Source organism: Zea mays, chromosome 4 (assembly GCF_902167145.1).
Source record: "Zea mays cultivar B73 chromosome 4, Zm-B73-REFERENCE-NAM-5.0, whole genome shotgun sequence".
Classification (NCBI taxonomy): Eukaryota; Viridiplantae; Streptophyta; class Magnoliopsida; order Poales; family Poaceae; genus Zea; species Zea mays.
In genome coordinates this window covers 2,758,339-2,778,350 of record NC_050099.1, presented here as the reverse complement: position 1 = coordinate 2,778,350, position 20,012 = coordinate 2,758,339, and the positions used below count along the sequence as shown (strand labels likewise).

General features: G+C 41.7%; 1 protein-coding gene across 7 annotated transcripts in view; it reads right to left on the bottom strand.

The window, feature by feature from the left end:
• Positions 1-8,420: 8,420 nt before the first annotated feature.
• Positions 8,421-20,012, bottom strand: part of LOC103652691 (uncharacterized) — a 44,004-nt gene continuing 32,412 nt past the window's right edge. Inside the window, exons 4-9 of one of the 7 annotated variants that reach the window (XM_008679631.3) lie at positions 12,539-13,313; positions 10,429-12,449; positions 10,122-10,332; positions 9,753-9,946; positions 9,484-9,651; positions 8,421-9,386 (exon numbers count right to left, since the gene is read on the bottom strand). In XM_008679631.3, coding sequence (XP_008677853.2) covers positions 9,205-9,386; positions 9,484-9,651; positions 9,753-9,946; positions 10,122-10,332; positions 10,429-12,449; positions 12,539-13,313 — 3,551 coding nt within the window. In that variant the 3' untranslated portion in view covers positions 8,421-9,204. Of the gene's footprint in view, positions 9,387-9,483; positions 9,652-9,752; positions 9,947-10,121; positions 12,450-12,538; positions 13,314-20,012 lie in introns of all 7 variants that reach the window. The other 6 variants (XM_008679632.3, XM_008679633.3, XM_008679629.3 and 3 more) reach the window with 6 other exon arrangements.

Genomic DNA, 20,012 nt, shown 5'->3' with positions numbered 1-20,012 from the left:
GGGTGTGGTTTGATCATGTTACCCATGTGGTTATTGATGTGAAATGGGTGGAAGTATATGTCTAGCACATCTTATTTGGGAAGAACTCATGTTGTTGACATGCATAATGCATTCATCATCCATTGCATTGAAGTTTCGTCGCGATCTTATGGTCCGACCGTACCGGTACAATGAGCATCATATGTTTCCCGAGAAGGGGTATGATGCAGCTTCATATCCTTAGAGGTATGAAGGCAGAAGTCATGTTGCATCTGTAGCCATGTGCATTCATGGGTGAAGTGTGGAACCTATTTTGGTGATGTGGATAAGGTGGATCTTTACTTTGTAATTCATCTTGGCATTGAGTAATTGATTACTTGCTTACTTGCTGCAAATTAATATTTAAGGAAGAAGTTGGGAACCATGTGGTTGCTTATGCACGGTTGGCTTGCATTGTCCAACTGTTGTTTGTTTTTTTTTACTTGCTGAGATGTGTCATCTCACTCTTGCATTGTCTGATGCAGGCACCTGATCTTTGCATTGGGAAGGAAGGGATGTAGCAGCACGGCCACCACACTTTTAAATAAAGGAATAAATGATTAATAATGATGTTAAACAGGAAGAGTCAAGTCTAGGGAATTATTACATTCTAATCTTTCATGGTAGTTGAACTGTTTAGTTTGGTGGGCTGAGATGTCTATCTTTTGTCTGGTCATGAATGTTCTTTTCTACCGTTGCATTTTGATTATACTATGTCAATTATCTTTCTTTTATATCCTGTATAAACTATATGCTTCCCTTGTTATGCTACTTTCAAGGGAGGTGCTGCCGGATTTTGCAATACTTTCTTTCTCTATGTGTTGCATAAGTTTTGTAGAAAGGTTTTTTTGGTATCATCCATTGTGTGGGACCAGTGGGGTGTTACAGTTGGTATCAGAGGATAGGCTTTAGATTCTACGCAATTTGAAGATAAATTTGACACACTTGCACATATAGGAAGGGTATGGGTTCATATATCTTTCATATTAGTATTTTATTGTATAGATGACTAGAATTTCCTTACTCCAAACCCCTTTATGGTTTGATGAGGTATGTCGTTAACGACGTAATGCTTGATATGAAATGTTACTTCTATTTAATATTGGTTTCTTGATGTGGTTGATATTGAAATTATTATGCGAGTGAAGCTACTAATGTACTTGTTTTATATACATATCGTCATGATGTTTTTTGGGATGCAATGTTTACTAATCTCTGAGCTATTACCATCATATATTTCTATATGCTTGACTGTGGATGTTTTTTTCCCAAAAGGATTCTTGGGTTATAGTACTTGTAGGACCGATTGTTTATTGAGCTTGTGTATAGAGGATCTAATCCGACTTGGTGTAGTGTGAAAACACTATACAATGAAGTTTTATGGTGTTGTTGAGTTGGATTGACTGTTGGGTTACAACCCAACTTATCAATGTAATATTTCCATGGGTGTAGTGCTTTACACCTCACCTTTTTTTTTGGCTAGTGTGGCTACTTGCCAACTTGATCTTAGAGTACAATAGGTTTGTCTCCATAGAGCAAAGGCAATGTTGTACTGTCTATGAAATCTTGAGACTAGAAGAACTCAAGTGAATTTGCAAGATGACGTGGGTAGATAAGTCCAACCATGTTTACATGATAGGTTTTCTTATTGTGTGCAACCTTATCTTTAATAATAAATAGGGTGATTTCAAGTGGATTTTATGTCTATACTATAGTTGAAGAGGCATGCATGTATTCCTTCTATGGTTTGTTTCTATAGCCAAAAAGGTTATGCATAATTACTATTTGTTGGAGGCTAGTCATGCGGACGATATGGACAACCCGTTTTATATTGTTTTTAATCGCCGATGATACATGATAGTTTTTTTTATATGATCAGTTCTCTATGCATGCTTGTGGAATTATTATTTGGACCGCTTTATCTTAAACAAAGTCAATGTTTAACTGGAAGTTGCTTATGTTTGTTAGTCATCTATCTCTATAATGATGTGGTTGTTGCATTAGATGGAGATTTTTATTATATGAATGATGGTTTGATAGATCATGTATGTCTACTACTTTGAATTCATCTTATGACATCACTAGGTACAAATTGTTCAAGTGCAATAATAGGAGGTATTGTTGTATGTGAGGTTAATCAAAGTAGTTGGGTTAGGTGGATTATCTTATTGAAGTCCAATTACTCCTGTTGAGCATAGTATCGTGTTATTATTTTAGTGTTGAAAGTAATATTTATGAAGCTTTTGCATGAGTCTGTGTCAAGAAGTACATTAGTTTTTTCTTGTTGTTATCCCTCCATTGCTTTATGAGTATTGCAAATTTTATCTCTTTTGAGAGGGAAAAATGTTATATGACATGAGCACCATTTGCTTCACGTCAACAGAATAGTTTTGGAGATTTCTAGTAGTTGGATTCTAGTGTAATAACAACCATGTTTTATAGAGCTGGAGACGGGTATGTTAGGTGTTTCATACATTGTCGGTACATGGATGTTTGACCTTAGTGGCATTAACAAACGAGGTTGTTGAATTCATTGATTGTTGTGCTTAGTGTTCTAACCTATTTGGTAGAGTGTTATTTAAAGACTTTGTGGAGTTGCATCCCAGTTTGGTAGTGGAAAATCCTAGTGTTGATGGCACCTGCCAATGACTTGGGTTTCATTTTATATTGTTTTTTTTGTTGATAATGTGTTGTTTGGTTTCGGGAGGCATTTTAAATTAGTTGGAGGCTGAATCAGGCTCACTTATCTAGAATGTTTTGTAGTATGTTTCTGCATCTTTCCATAGGATGCTTAATCACCATGTTTGGTCTAAACATTTGAGAGAGATGGGTTTCTTAAAACATCTTTGTTGGTGTCTGTAGCAGAGTGAGTCTTTAATTTTGTACGGAAGAGTAGACATTGAAGACGGTATAATTTAGTCTTTGTGGATTATGAAAGTTTTAGTAATTTCATGATCTTTTCAAAGAGTATGGGTTTCTAATTCTCATTGCATATAATTGGAGTTAGGTTGCTCTGAAGTTGTTGCACTGTTGTGTCTAAACTTTAGGCGTCGTTATAATCACCAATAAATCGACCGCGTTTTGATAGTTGCAGAGCACAAATTTGCGAATTCTCTTTAAGCAAAACTTGTAGGTATTTTCAGTACCTTTTAATGGGTATTTACTTGTAACTGTCTGTTAAATAGAATTGGATAGGTGGTTTCCCGGATATAAGTCGAATCTCTAATGTGCAGTATCTCAGGCTGAGTTTAACTGTAGGTCATGCAGAGTTGTGGGCTATAAGGATAAATTTGGGTGCAACTTTATTGCAAAAGTCGTGGACAATTTTTCAAAACTTTTCCAACGCGTGTTCGTTGTAGTTTAAGTTGAGTATAGCAGGAGTTATAGGTTTTTGAATTTTAGTTGTCCATTGTTTCAATCTTATCAGTTTTGAAACAAAAGAGTTGCATTGTTTTATCGGTTTGGAAACCAATTCCGAGACACTCATTATAATAAAAGTTCTAGGGAATGTTATAATCTTTTCAGTGAGTTTATATTTGCAAAATTTTGTTAGCTGCAGGGAGTTATGATATCATGTATAGAATGTGCTTGGATGAATATGTGGGCAGACATAACATGCTTAAATTGATTCTTGTTTGCATGATGTGAGATTAGGCTTAAATGATTTAAAAAGTTATCATATTGCTTCTATACTTATATTTGTTCTAGGTGTCTCGTAATGAAGAACCTAAAGTTATTAGTCTTACAATGAACGCTTAATCTTAGAAGAGTAATGAACCTGATAAAATTTATTGCTTGCTATTGGGACTGCATGACCAGTTTTAGTTATGCAGCTAGTTCAGTGAAGTAAACCATCTTTTCTGTAGATATGTTATATATAAACGTTGTAGCCAACTTATTTATCTTACTTGTGTAAAAATTTCATGACCATAGGTCTAGTAGTTTGGGAGTTATGATTTTCTCAAGTCCAGTCTTGAAATCTGTGCAGATTCTATACAGATTTTGAAGCTGACCTTGTTTGCCCAATTTAAACTTCTAATAACTTATTATAAATTATAAATAAGTTGTGGTACTTTTCTTAATCGTTACAACAAATTTTGGATTAATTTTTTTGGAGATCTATAAGTTAAGTTCCAGCTGTTTTAAGTGTGATCTCTGAATCTGTCCAAATTTGGACAGCAGAGCCTTTCTCGTGTCTTTTGACCTTAATATGCATTGAATTAACTTGATATGTTTATAAATGAATTATAGACAATTCTACTAGCTTTCTAAAAAGTCTGGGAGCACCTGAATTGGATGATTGAGACTCCAATTATGGATTTTTGAATTGAGTAGTTGAATTATGTCCAAGTCTGGACAGAATTTACGTTTAGCACTGTTTGACCTTTCTAAGTGTCAAATCTTGTTGTAACGATAATACCAAGGGTATAGTGGACTTTATAAGTTTTCCATAAAGTCCTAGTTTACTAATTTTCGATGCATATTTTTGTGAGTTAGGAGCAAAACAATTAACCGCTGTGCTGCTATCTAGAAATATGCAAGCATTAAGTTGCTCTCTTGAAGTTGCTCTTGTGTGGCTAAGTTTGGTTTAGCCTATAGGAACATTATATGCCTTGCATTCATATATACATTCCTTGAAGTACTTGCATATGTCAATGATTGATTTGGTGTCAGGAAAGCTTGGTCCGAGGTATATAGGACCGTCTGCTATCTTGGCCGAGTTGGCAGCTGGGCTTAGCACATGTAATTGTCGGAATCTGTGATCAGAGTACACCAAGTATTCCATGTCTTTTTGTTGAGGAAGTATTTGTGGAATCCAGACCATCAAATCGAGCTAGAGCCGATTCCTGTGTAGCAAGAGCAGACTCTAGAGTGTCGTCTGCTGCGTATCTTAGAATCCTAGGAGCTTGAGGAGCCGATACGGCAGAAGTACTCGAACTTTTCTTTATGTGTGAGTTTTGTTGATTCATTAACCTTTCTTTTGTTGTTCCGATAGAAGCGTCAGAATTCGAGGTCGAATTCTTTTTAAGAGGGGTAGAGTGTGATACCCGGTTTGCAAAGAAGAGAAGTTGGGGGTTGTTCTTTTTGTTTTTTTCCTCATCCGGTTGTTGTTTTGGGGATTTGAGATTTTGTGGAAAACATTCACAACTAGGGCAGTAGAATTTATTTGGTTTGACGTTTGCGTTGCAGTCGGGAGCTGTCGCGTGGGTTAGTTGGGCCGCAATTGGTGTTTCGACCCATTAGCCCTCCCAAACCCTAGCCGCCACCCTCCTAACTACCCCCCCCATGTGCAGCCGCCCCCACTCCTCCTTTCCCCTTGGCCGCCGCCCCCCCTGCCCACCTCCTCCTCCCTCCATTGTTGCAGCCACCAAAACCCTAGCCGCCCCCCCCCCCCCCCAATCCCCTCCTTCCTAGGTGCTACTCCGTGTCGCTCGGATCATCGTCTTTTGGTGCGAATCTCCAATCGTTTTGGTGGAAGGAAGAAGGGAGGAAGGAAAAGGGGAGAACCCAAGGTGATTTTTCTTTTGTGTTCATCCCTTGTTCATTTGCGCTGTGATTCAATTGATTAGATGTTGCGTTTGCGATTAGATAGAGGGGGGCTGTCCAGAATTTTGGCGTGGTGGATGAACAGCGGTAGTTCCTGCAGTTTTTAGGTTTTTTTTCGTGAAGATTTAATGGGGATCAATTTGGGAATCTTGTAGAACTTTGTTTTATCTTTCCAACGAGTATTTATGCGCTCAATTTGGAGTTATAAATTAAAAGTTATCATCGTTTGAATCCGGGTATGTGGCTGTCCAGAAAACAGATTTTTTAGAGTGATGAACAGCAGCAGTGTTAGCAGTTTCTGGGGATTTTTCGGGAGCAATTAGTGTTAATCAGTATGAGAATCTTGTAGAACTTTGTTTTATCTTTCCAACGAGTATTTATGCGCTCAATTTGGAGTTATAAATTAAAAGTTATCATCGTTTGAATCCGGGTATGTGGCTGTCCAGAAAACAGATTTTTCAGAGTGATGAACAGCAGCAGTGTTAGCAGTTTCTGGGGATGTTTCGGGAGTAATTAGTGTTAATCAGTATGAGAATCATGTAGGGCTTTTTCTTATCTTTCCAACAAGTACTTATGCGCTCAATTCGGAATTATATTTTAAAAGTTATCGCTGTTTGAATCCGCGTATGTCGCTGCTCAAATCAGAAAAAAACAGATTGCAGGGTTTATTTTGAGGACCGTTTAGAGGTAAGTAGATGTTAGAATTCAATCATGAGTTGTATACAAAACTTGTGGGGAATTTTATGTAGTTGTCTCTGAAGTTTTTGTTTATCATCACTGCTGTCCTAAATTTTAAGTTATGGAATTGTAAAGCAGCGCCGCTGCAGTTTGGTTAGTGAGGGGAGAATTGTTACCGCGGCGGGGTTTGAGATTGCGCGTAGGTGCGGTGTTGTCTTTGAGTTTTTTTTCATGAGAATTTGGTGCACTAAGTTGGGTGTCAAAAACAGGTGGTGGACTTCCGGATCGTTCTTAGGGATTTTGCCCAAACTTCGGTAAAGGCAAGTAAAACAGTGATGGTTATTTCGTCTTTTGATTGAAGAGTCTTATACTTGATTATGTTTGTGCTATTTGTGTTCGTATCCATATTCCTAATTGGGTACCATCGTTTGAAATTATTCATGCTTTATTGATTATACATGTGGAGGGTGTGGTTTGATCATGTTACCCATGTGGTTATTGATGTGAAATGGGTGGAAGTATATGTCTAGCACATCTTATTTGGGAAGAACTCATGTTGTTGACATGCATAATGCATTCATCATCCATTGCATTGAAGTTTCGTCGCGATCTTATGGTCCGACCGTACCGGTACAATGAGCATCATATGTTTCCCGAGAAGGGGTATGATGCAGCTTCATATCCTTAGAGGTATGAAGGCAGAAGTCATGTTGCATCTGTAGCCATGTGCATTCATGGGTGAAGTGTGGAACCTATTTTGGTGATGTGGATAAGGTGGATCTTTACTTTGTAATTCATCTTGGCATTGAGTAATTGATTACTTGCTTACTTGCTGCAAATTAATATTTAAGGAAGAAGTTGGGAACCATGTGGTTGCTTATGCACGGTTGGCTTGCATTGTCCAACTGTTGTTTGTTTTTTTTACTTGCTGAGATGTGTCATCTCACTCTTGCATTGTCTGATGCAGGCACCTGATCTTTGCATTGGGAAGGAAGGGATGTAGCAGCACGGCCACCACACTTTTAAATAAAGGAATAAATGATTAATAATGATGTTAAACAGGAAGAGTCAAGTCTAGGGAATTATTACATTCTAATCTTTCATGGTAGTTGAACTGTTTAGTTTGGTGGGCTGAGATGTCTATCTTTTGTCTGGTCATGAATGTTCTTTTCTACCGTTGCATTTTGATTATACTATGTCAATTATCTTTCTTTTATATCCTGTATAAACTATATGCTTCCCTTGTTATGCTACTTTCAAGGGAGGTGCTGCCGGATTTTGCAATACTTTCTTTCTCTATGTGTTGCATAAGTTTTGTAGAAAGGTTTTTTTGGTATCATCCATTGTGTGGGACCAGTGGGGTGTTACATACTTCCCTCGAAATTTAGAGTATTTGCCAGGGAACACCTCCATCAGATCTGGCCAAAGAGTTTGGGGGTAACGAATCGGGAAAATTTTGGTTTTATCGAAATTGATCTTCAGCCCTGAACACCCTTCAAAAACTTCCAGAATCCTTTTCAAAACCTTCAGATCCTCTTTATCTGCTCTAACAAACACACCTGCATCATTTGCATAAAGAGAACAACGCAGTTTAGCCTTATTTGGCAGAACCCGCCCCAGAAGCCCAGCATCTGCCGCCATCTCAATCATCCTCTGCAGAGGGTCCATTGCTAGAATAAACAGGAACGAGGATAGCGGGTCACCCTGACGAACGCCACGCATGTGCTTAATTGCATTTGTTTGTTGACCGTTGATGATGATTTTTGAAGAGGAAGACCCTAATATTGTTGCGATCCAATTTCTCCATTTCTGGGAAAAACCTAGAGCTCTCAGTACCTCTAACAGATATGCCCAGTTGATGGAATCGAAAGCTTTTGATATGTCAAGTTTGACAAAAAGGGTTGGCTGATTGTTCCTATGAAGTTTCTGAATAACTTTTTGGACATAGAGAAAATTATCATGAATTGAACGTTTTTGAATGAACGCGTTTTGGGCAGTGGAGACAATCTCATTCATTCTTGGCGCAAGTCTGTTTGCTAAAATCTTGGTCAATATTTTTATGAAGCTATTGATGAGACTGATCGGCCTAAACATGTCAATCCTGTCAGCACCCTCCCTTTTTTTGTAAAAGCGCGATATTTGCCTCATTAACGAGGTTTAGGTTTTTGCATCTATGGTGATAGAAATCATGAATTGCACTTGATAGATCATCCTTAATCAGCTCAAAACAACTCTTATAGAAGATCCCTATAAAACCATCTCGACCCGGCGCCTTTTCAGAGTGCATCCCTATAACCACATTTTTAATCTCATCCTCGTTGAACAAGAAATCCAGATCTGATAAGTCAAATGGACTATAGCCTAGGTTACCCCACCGAACGGCCCTCTGTCTCTCACCCCTTCTACCAATAGCTTCAGTGAAATGATGGTGGGCCTCATGCAGTTTGTCTTCCTGACTGGTGAGCAACCTGTCATCACGAACCAGCGATCTGATGAAAATTTTCCTTCTTCTATTATTTGCCATCAGATGAATTTTTTTTGTGTTTGCATCTCTCAGACGCATCCAGACAAGTCTGGAATGTTGTCTAGCTCTTGCCTTTTGGACTGTCACTAGCCCAAGGATTTTCATTTTTAGACTTCTTCTGAACTCTAGCTCGTCCCCGGAAAGTTGCCTGGATTCCTGTGCTTTCTCAAGAAGAGTAAGGACGGTCTGAATGATTGCTAATTGATCTTTAAAATTGCCTACTGTCTTTCGTCTCCAGATCAATAGAGCTTTAGCCGTGCGGATCATCTTCACATGCAGCCTAAGAATGGCATCGGAAGAACGAACACTAGATGTCCAAGCTTGCTGAACCACCTCATTGAACCCATCAATTTTTGTCCAAAAAACTTCAAATCTAAACCCCCTATAGAAACTAAAGGTAGATAAACCTTGCATAAGTAAGGGACAATGATCTGAGGTCACGGACCCAATGGCCTGCAGATCAGCATGGGGGAAGATATCATGCCACTTCGTAGTCGCCAAGAATCTGGCCATCCTAGACATCGTACGGTCATCCTGTTGCCAATGAGCATGTCGCATGGTTGACTTAATGCCCAGTCTTCACTCATATATTCTTCTTCTTCTTCTTTGTGACCTGTATCTTCCGATTAAACAAAGATAGGAATTAGTCAGACTACAAATATATGGAACCACAAAAAATGTACATATAGGTCTTTGGCATGCTTCTAGTTGTTTACCTGAGGTCTGTTCTTGGAATAATCCTGCTTCCTCACGGCTCGTTCCTACTGAGCTGTGTTTACCCGCTCCTACTTCACTAGTACATTCTTCTTCTTCTTCTTCTTCTTCTTCTTCTTCTTCTTCTTCTCCTTCTCCTTCTTCTTCTTCTTCTTCTTTGTGACTTGTATCTTCCGATTAAACAAAGATAGGAACTAGTCAGACTACAAATATATGGAACCACCAAAAATGTACATATAGGTCTTTGGCATGCTTCTAGCTAGTTGTTTACCTGAGGTCTGTTCTTGGAATAATCCTGCTTCCTCACGGCTCGTTTCTACTGAGCTGTGTTGCTCTGCTACCTCCTCATGGATTGCTGTTTCTGAACCTCTATTTTTCATGAGCTGGCTTCTGTGCTGCCCTTCTTTCTCGTGCTTCGCTGTTCCCGGGCCTCTACCAATCGACAGCGCTGCTCTTGTGCATTGCCTGTCGAATTGAGTGATTAGTAAAAGTAGAGAAGGTAAACTTCAAAACTATTTGTGAACCACTACATAAGTTCTCTCGAATATTTAGTTCATTTTTAACTAAAACGCGACAAATAATAAAAAAAGAACGGAGGAGTGAGTAGTTAGTAACACACAGTAAGAAGGGGCCTGCTTACCTTGTCACCTTTGGCCTATTGATGTGACTGCTTGCTCGTTTTGTCCAGGCATCCAATACCTCGTCGCTAACAGAACGATGTAGTACCAGCTCATTGAGACATTGGAGGTACTCCATTCCCTTGAAGTGTTGTTTCAGATCAAATCTACTTTTGACTTGCTTCGAAAAGTTTCTTCTGAATGTGTTCTCCGGAAGAATAATATCCTTGAAGCCTATGCTGGGACCAGCCTCCTTGGACGTTTTAGGGGAATCAATCTCCTGAATTTCAGTTCCTTCTGATCTTGTCTCAGAACTTGGTTCCTTGAAGCCTATGCTGGGACCAGCCTCCTTGGACGTTTTAGGGGAATCAATCTCCTGAATTTCAGTTCCTTCTGATCTTGTCTCAGAACTTGGTTCCTTGAAGCTGATCCCGGGATCAACTGCTTTGGGCTTCTCTACCGAAAGAACTTGTTTGGATCTCTTCTCTGAATAGGTTTCCGCGTACGCGTACCGAAATGCAACTGGGGACAGATTGTCAGAGTCAGAGTCAGAGTCAGAGTCAGATTGACCGCGACTAGCGAACATGGGACAGAGTAGTTCGAGGGAGGTGAGAGAGCTCATGCCTCCTTCATGGATGTGCAACTGGGGAAGCTCCCTGGCCTGAATGCACAGGCGTAAAAGGCTTGGAAATCCATCCTTCTTAACAGCGAAGCAGTCACCCCAAAATCCATCACCATCCTGAGCGAGCTTCAGAGAAACCAGCCGACGTAAGATCTGCAGCAGGGACAAGGCTTCTATGCCCAAACCAGTTGAGGACAGCTGCAGCTGGGAGAGTGTAGTATCGTACGAAGTCATGAAGCTAGGGAGCGAGGTTAGCCTTCCCTGTAGCTTCATAGAGCCAATAAGTGCACTGATAGCTCCAACATCATTGAGGAAATTGATGGATTCATTGCCAAAATCAATTGACAGAGATTCTAGGGGATTACTGTTTCCTGCTACTAGCCGTTGCTGAAGGGAAGAAGCGAGATGGCGTTCTTGGTGGGAGGAGATTGAATTCTTGCACCATACCTTAACCTTCCTCAGTGACTTTATGGTTATCATCATGTGCTCGAAGCTGTTGCTATCATCCACCATGACGAATCCTGAAAGAGTCTGCAGCCTGCTTCTCTGGGAGAAAAATGCCTGCAGCCTACTCCTCCTCCTCCTTGCGGTTCGATGACCATGCTTGAGCTGTGGAGGTAGCTCAAACTTGCCAAACAGATGGGCCAACCGTGGGAGCATCAAGACTTGGATGGGCAGTTCTTCAACCCGTGTGTCCCTGAGGTCCAGCGTCTCCAAACACTGGAGCTTTTTTACTTTCTTGGGTATTCCGTAAACATCGGTGCCCCTAAGGCTCAGGTACTTGAGAAACACCAGCTTGCATATGCTGCCAAGGATGCTCTTGTCGATCCCCTGGCAAGCCTCCAGGTCCAAGACCCGCAGCAACCAGCAGCCCTGGAAGTCAAAGGGCACAGCATTGCAGATTGTCAGCGACCTGACCTGATCCAGTCCGATCGCCTTTGCAACAGCTTCACTTTTCTTTGTTGTGCCTCCATGAACAAGCAGTCGACGAACAGGGCGATGGGCGACCAGCATCCTGTTGGGAAGGAGAAGCTCATCGTTCTGGATTATAGCTACAGTCTCATTTGAGACTGCCGTTTTGTTGATGAAGTCCTTGATCACACCAAGAACTAAGCATGCCTTGACCTTACTACGAGAACCGTGGCCAGCAGTCAGCACAGGCTCAGTAACGTTCCTGTCAATCAACACATCAAATATGTTACCGGCAACTTGTTCAGCACTGAGCTCACAGTCTCCGACGACAGCCAATCCTTCAGCTATCCATCTTCTAATTAGCCTCTTCCTCTTCATCACATGACCCTGAGGGAATGTGCTCAGGGACAGCAAGCACATCCTGTGAGCATTGTCAGGCAAGCTGTCATAGCATTTGGCAAGAACCCTGTCCATCTCCTCAAATAATGCTTTCCCAAGACACAAATGATTGGCAACACTGATCAGTGCCAGAGGTAGACCGCCGCATTTTTTCAAGGTGTCGTTGCCTAAAGCATGCTCCAGAGCAGGCGTACGGCTTGCATGCCTGCCGACCCTCATCCACAGTAGCTTTTCAGAGTCCAAATTACCAAGACTTGGCATCCTGTAAATGTATCGCGGCTCAGGAGTGCAGGCAGCGGCGACCGACTGAATACTCGTGGTAACGATTATTCGACTGCCACTGTGAGTTTCACTGAAGACACCTTTTATATCGTTCCACATGCCAGCTCCGTGAAGGTCGTCAATAACGATAAGAAACCTAGCAGAAGAAGAAAAGAGAAACAAAACTTTTTTTTTTTGGCCGGGGGAGCAGAGAAAGAAAATAAGCTATACATAATATATATATACCTTTTATCCCGCATAATCTCTTTTAACCTATAACAATCAGGGACGACGACAGCACCGTTCCCTGCTTGTTCGTCCTTGACCTGCTGGCAGATCTTACTTACAAGGTCGCACCCATGGCTGCACTCAGATGCCACAACCCAAGCAACGTCGTCAAAGGCAGAACGGACACTACGGTCGTAGTAGACTGCTCTTGCCAGGGCTGTCTTGCCAATGCCACTATACCCAACGACAGAGACCACCCTGGGCTTCTGTTGCACGATATGCACAACATCCTCCCTTTCGAAAATGAGGTCCGAAAGTTCTTTTCTGGGCTGATCAATGCCAACTAGCACATCCTCAGGGGCGCAAGGCCCGCATGATCGCCGCGAGAAGGACAAGGCAGCAGCACGCTCCTGCTGGCTGCTGCTGCTGCTGCTGCCTCCTCTCTGTTGCCACTCTCGAAGGCTGCTGATCCGATCCTTCAGCTGCGCTATGTAGCCTATATGTGCAAGGGCACGCCTCCGCGATTTGCTTTGCAGCCATGTGTAGATATCCGTGAAATCCTGCACATCACAGGCCAGGTCTTGGGCTTGCAGAATCCATTCCGGCGGCTCCAATATATTGCCTGATATGACCATCATTCTACCAATCTGTCTTATCTCCTGGTTGATGGATGCCATCTCATTCGCTACATTGAATCCTGGCTCCTTTATATATTGCCTGATCATGTATGTGGACCCTCGCACGGCCATCAGAAGGCCAACACCAGTACTCCTTGATCTGCGGGTGACCCAACCTGCAGTTCCATTGTTTTAAAAATTATTAAAAGATCATACTAGACTGAAATTTTGGACCAATTATTTTCTAATCTAGGGAACATATCTGTTGAGTCTGTGATCTAAATTCTGCGTATAGAGATCACGTTGGCAGCCCTGCACGCGGGGGGTGTGGGGGCGGAGCCCCCCGCGGTATATATTAGTGACCCTAATTACAATTTGTTGTGCGTCGTCATTTACTCCTCTTGTAAGCCGTCGTCTACAGACGGCGTTCTTTAAACACTCCACACATAGTGAAGGTTTCGCTTAATTCTTGTCCGTGGTTTTTCCCTTCACGATTTTTCACGTAAATCTGTATATCGTGCTCTGTGATTTGTTGGTTGATCTACTTCGTTTTTTCTCTCATTTCTGCTAACAATATCAAACACACATGGTCCGTTTGATGCACATATTAAGATGATGTTTGCTTTAAAGGGACTAATTTTTTGTCACTCTAGTTTAGCATTTTTCAGTCCCTAAATTGCTAAACACATGGACCAAAATAAAGATTATTTCTATTTTAGTTCATGTGTTTAGCAATTTACAGACTAAAATGAAGAGACTAAAAAATAGTCACTAGAAATCGAACACCCCTAAATCTAGACCCTTCGTCCAACAATCAATGGCTGACATATTTTACAATAAAACCTTTCGATGCTCCTCTCCTCCGTGTACATGTGCATATTTGCAAAAAAATCTCCGTGATTATTAGGCGAAGGGTCTAGATTTAATATGTGCATATGTACACGCATGGATAACACGTGGATATGATATGTTTTCCAAGTATCGTCACTTGTTGTATCATTTGTTAGGTGTTTCACTTTTTACTCTTGGGGCTTGCTACAAATCCCATTAAAGTTTTGGTAAATAATGACAAGTGTATTCCATAAGCCTAGTTGAGCTACATGTGCAAACCTATAGCTTTTGTGTTGCACCTGTGGCGTAAGATTGTGTCCAACAGTTCATCCATGATCCATATGATCACAAAAATGTTGTTTTGCATTATAGATGACATTGTTTGTAGAGTAGAGTTTGAATATGGAGATAGAGATATGTAAGCTTCTAGAGATAGTCTAAGGACGGGATCTTCTGGTGGTACACAAGAAAATTGCTACAGAGCTTTAGGAGTGTAAGGACGAGAGAGTAATGGGTTTGACTGAGGTGCTACAGATTTATCTGGAGTTGCTTTGAATGCTTGCACCGGGGCTTTAGGTGAGTAAGGAGTTTGGTTGAGGTGCACTTGGTTTAGTTGTTGGTGCACCAGAATCTTGAACCAGAGCTATTAGTGAGCAAGGCCAAGATAGAAGAGAGTCGCTAAGGTGCATCAAATTTCTGTAGTGGTACAACAGAGCTTTAACATTTTTTGAAGTGAAGGTACTGTAGGGAGGGCCTACAGTAATTTATTAACTCAAAAACTAAGTCAAAGAGTGCAATTTACATGGAAAAGAAAGGAAGAAAGGATTACAATACAGAATTCTGCAACCAATTACTAATTTCCTCTTTCAGAGAAGGCTTGACTCGATGACACACCAGAATCATTTCTTTTTAAACATTTCCTTACACTCATTAATTGTGGGTGGAGTCTCATTGAAAATCCAATTGTTTCTGCTTTTCCAAATGCACCAAGTCATAATGATATGCTTTCCAAACTCCATGGGACTTTCCATCTCTTTCTAATCCTCAGCAGGGTATGAATTAGGTCCGTTGTTCGAGGCGGACGGATGTCCAATAGTAACCAACATCTCCGAGCAAAGTTGCATCTGAGAAAAGATGGATAACCGTCTCTTCCATCTAAAGAATACAGTTATCGCAAGTGAAAGAGTCCAATGGCATTGAACGCTGCTTGAGGAAAGAGCGGGTATTCAATCTATTTTTAAGCAGCAGCCAGAAAAACACCTTGTGCTTGGGTTGACATTTGGATTTCCACAACCAGGAAAAAAGGGTGGGTCGGTTGGTTACCGATCATGTGAGAGTAGGCCTTCTAAGAAGAAAACAAACTGGAAGAGGCATTGTAGAGCCATTTATCATTGTGATCATGTAACTGGAGATTTGTCAGAATGTCTTGTAAAGCAAGAAGCTGCTCAAACGCTTCAGCAGACAGGGGAGTGTGAAACATCTCATTCGGCGAAGCCAGCCTTGCTTGATGGATGATGATGTCTTTGAAAGAGGCAAAAGACCAGAGTTCAGAGAATCTTACAGTTTTGCGCAAACCATCCCAATTATCGTGCCACAATAGTGTAGTTTTTCCATCTCCAATCTCCACCCGGGCTAACTCCTTAAATATGTCTTGAATTTTGAGGATATCTTTCCACCAGAATGAACCGATGGGTTTAACTAAAGGTAGAGAATTGTTGTAATGGTTAGCCCAAATAATGTTAACCCACGGAATGTTGGCTCTATTAAAAATTTATGGAGGCATTTCATAAGAAGAGCTTTATTTTGCAACTCAAGGTTTATGACACCTAGCCCCCTGAGCTTTTGGTTTGCAGACTGCTTTCCAAGCAACTTGAGGTGGTTTTTTGCATTTATGTCTGCTCCTCTCCAAAGGCAGTGTCGTCTGAATTTATCAATCTGCTTGATCACTGTTTTTGGGAGTTTCAGGGTGCACATGAAATAGGTTGGAAGAGAGGAGAATACCGCATTAACCATTTGTTGTCTGCCAGCTTGAGATAAAAAGATAGAAGTTGACGCAAGTCTTCTTCGATCTTCTGAATGAGGGGGAGAAACGCTCCCAAGTTGGGTTTTTAAGGCCCAAGGGAAGCCTGAGATACGTGAAAGGCATAGCTCCAACCTTGCAGTGAAACGTATTTGCTAAGATTGCCAATTTCTGGTCTGAGACATTGATGGGATAAATATTAGATTTGTGATAGTTCACATGGAGGCCTGTAGAATCTGCAAATGAATTAAGCATCGCTTTGAGGAAGAATAGTTGTTTAGGGCAAGCTTCCAAGATCAAAATAGTGTCGTCTGCATATTGAATAACCGAAAAGTCAGCCCCACATGCATGCGGGATTGGGAGCTTGAGGATGCCACAGTCTTTAGCCTTGTTAACAATTGACTGAAGGAGATCTGCTGCCAGGACAAAGAGAAGAGGGGACAGGGGGTCCCCCTGTCTGACGCCGCGCCTGTAGTGAAAACGTCTTCTAGGGACACCATTTAAAAGCACTTGGGATGTACCAGATCCTAAAATCAGTGATATCCAGTGGATCCATTTGGTCCCAAACCCCTTATGCCTCAATATGTCAATGATAGTTGCATGTTCTAATTTATCAAAAGCTTTTTCAAAATCCAGCTTTAGAATTACCATTTCTTTGCCCGACTTGTGACAGATAAATATGTATTCAAAAGCCCATGCTAAGCAATCCTGAATTGTCCTTGCCTTCAGAAAGTCGTATTGATTCTGGTGGACTAATTTGGTGATCACCAATTGAAGATGGTTAGCAAGAAGTTTTGTCAGCACTTTCACACTTGTGTTGAGGAGGGAGATCGACCTGTAATCACCCACCGAGGCAGGAGAGTTGTACTTGGGGATGAGAGTCACATAGGAGCCATTGATGCTATCCATGCAAATTGAACCTTCATAAAATTTGTCACAAAGCTCATAGAAATCTGAAGCAATCAGTGGCCAACATTTACGCACAAAATCCATGTTGAAACCATCAGGGCCTGGCGACTTATTTGTAGGCAAGTTTTTGATGATCTGGTCTATCTCATTGTGTGAGAAGGGCGTCTCCAATTCTGACAGGTTGCTAATTGGCTGGATCAGTGAAGATAAGTTGAATACCATAGACGTTTGTTGAGAGGTCCCCAATCTATCTTTGAAGGTTTGGAAGAGCACAACTTCTTTGTCCACATGAGAGGTAGCAACAATGCCATTGTCGTCTTCGAGAGACGAAATAAGGTTATGACGATGCTTGATACTGGCATTCGCATGGAAAAATTTCGTGCCAGCATCCCCCAAAGTAGCCCATTTGATTTTGCCTCTTTGTTTCCAGTATGTTCGTTGCTTGGAAAGTAGGTCATGCAAATGATGAACAAGAACATCTTTAAGATTCCATTCTTGAATCGTTAAGTCTCTGCTTTCCTCAATGAAGTCCATAAGCTGAATGATCATTTCAACCTTAACAATCAACTTAGCTAGATTGGGAAGGGATTTATGCCAACCTTGGATCACTTTTCTTGCCCGTTTGAATTTAGCCATAAGCCGTTTCGCTGGATCCGGCTGAAACAACGTTTGAGTCCAAGAGCCTTGAAAAATTGAGTGAAAGTCTTCAAGTTGTAGCCAATAATTTTCAAACCTGAAAATGGGCGGCTTAGGAACGTTAATTTGGACGTTGACCACCCAAGGAACGTGATCCGAGGCACCCCTAGCCAGAGAATGAGCAGAAGTGGCGGGAAAGTTGGAAGACCAAGCCTGTGAAACAAAACACCAATCCAGCTTTTCGAGTAAAGGGTGACGTTGCATATTTGACCAAGTGAAGGCTTGCCCCTTGAGAGGAATTTCTTGTAATCCCAGCTGGCTAATTGCCAAATTAAAATTGAGCATTCTAGTGGGGTCTCCTCTCGGTTTGTTGCGGTTTTCGGGAAATCTAATCATGTTGAAATCACCAAGAAAAATCCAGAGCTTGTCGTCATCAATTTCAAGGTTAGAAAACCAGGAAAAAAGGCCTCTCGCCCTTGAGGAGAGCATGGGGCATAAATGTTGGTTCACCACCAAACCTGACTTGTTAATTTAGACCAAAAAATAATTGTATGCCCAAACAAATTCTGCTCGACTACCTCAGCATCAAAGTGAGCTCCTTTCCAAATTGTGATAAAACCTCCAGAAGCTCCAATAGAGGGACCATAAGCAAACTTATCTAAAGATCTGTTGCAAAAATACCGAATATACGAGTCATCGAAGGACTCCTTTTTGTCTCCTAAATACAAATAATGTCACAATTAGATTCCAAAATATTATTCCACAGCGAGTTCCACTTGGTGTCAGAGTTAATGCCTCTGATGTTGTGAGACAAAATTTTCAGGGACCGATGCATATTCTGTGGGGGATTAGCCATAGAGAACCGTAATCATTTCATTAGAAGCCACAAGTACGCATAGCATACTCCGGCAGAGGCCCAAGAAAAATTTGATCGAGGGCAGATAAATCCAGGAGACCAGTTGAGATTCAAAGGTTGCATGAGAAATCTCCCCAAGAGAATCAAACATGAAGCTTCCCATAAAGACCATAAGAACAAACTACATAAATCCCACATATTATAAATATTCATGCCGACAACCCAAGAGCCATAAGCTCGAACAGAGTTCGTTGTGGCAGACAAAAAGGGCACGACAAGCCCATCACCAGAAAGAGTTGTTTTGTTGTTATACATAAATTGCACCAAAAGTTTTCACCAACACAGGCACAGTTAAACTTGTCTGACCCAAGGGAGAAGGCAAAGCCTTACTTCCCAGCCGAGGCGCGTGACCCCGCATCATCTTCATCATATTATTCGTCCCTCTGAACTTCAAGCATCGTTTGTAGATCAGACCTGCTACTAGAAGAAGCATGTGGCCTCTGAATGGCAGAGCTGGAGGTCCTGGAGGTGTTCAGGGCATCAGTGCATAACTTGGAAGGATCAACTTTGCAGAATTCAACTCCCAACTTCTTAATAATCTTGTGAGAGATAGGGGTGGAGAAATCCGAGCATAGCAGGAACATTTTTTCCTCATTCCAGAGCAACTTTTAAAACCTCTAGCCTTCCCCTGAAGCCTGGCACTCCTTCTGACTTCAATGTTGACCAAGATTGATTGTTTCTTCCTATTGACGGCATCAACAGGCAAGGGAGACTGAGGTTCCACATGGGATTCCTGACTAGGAGGGGCCAGGCACTTGGAGGGAATCTTGATGGAGACAGTTTCCATGTTGGGCTCAACGAAAGCAGAGATAGCACCAGACAGCAGAAATTTCTTGGCCCATTCAAAAGAATCCAGCCTCAATAGCAGGCCCATAAAGAAAGCAACCCGCATTTTTGGAACATGAATAAATTCTGAGTTGGTGGGGAACATTTCAGCCCAAGAAGAAAGGCATTTTCTAGCCAGGTAATCTTCATATGTAGGATCATGGTTGGGCTGCTCCAAGTGTTGCATGAAGCCCACATTGATGTTTTCTTCCACATGCATGTTCTCCTCCCCCTAGTCGTTGTTTCCCTCCAAAATCAAACCCGCTGGGGGAAAGGATGGCAAAGCAAGAACTGCGTCTTCAGGTTCTGGGGCTTCCTCCTGAGGGAAGTGTACCTCTTGTGGGATAATGATGTCATTGAAAAGACCCACAGATTCATTAGAGGGCAGGTCTTCGAGGCCAGATAGTTGATAACTGAATTGTTCCTCCTCATTGTTATCATTTGGCACTAGCGCAGGGGGTTGGGCTTGTTGTGCCTGTTGAACCGGCTAGGCATCCCAACCATCATCAGCGTTGTTGTCATTTGTCGGGGACCATAATTAGGGGTACCCTCAAGGTGCCTAATTCTCAGCTGGTAACCCCCATCAGCATAAAGCTGCAAAGGCCTGATGGGTACGATTAAGTCAGGGATCAGTCCACACGAGTGACTCGATCACGCTTCGCCCAAGCCTAGCCTCGGCCAAGGGCAGCCGACCTCGAGGGACTTCCGTCTCGCCCGAGGCCCCCCTTTTTACGGCGG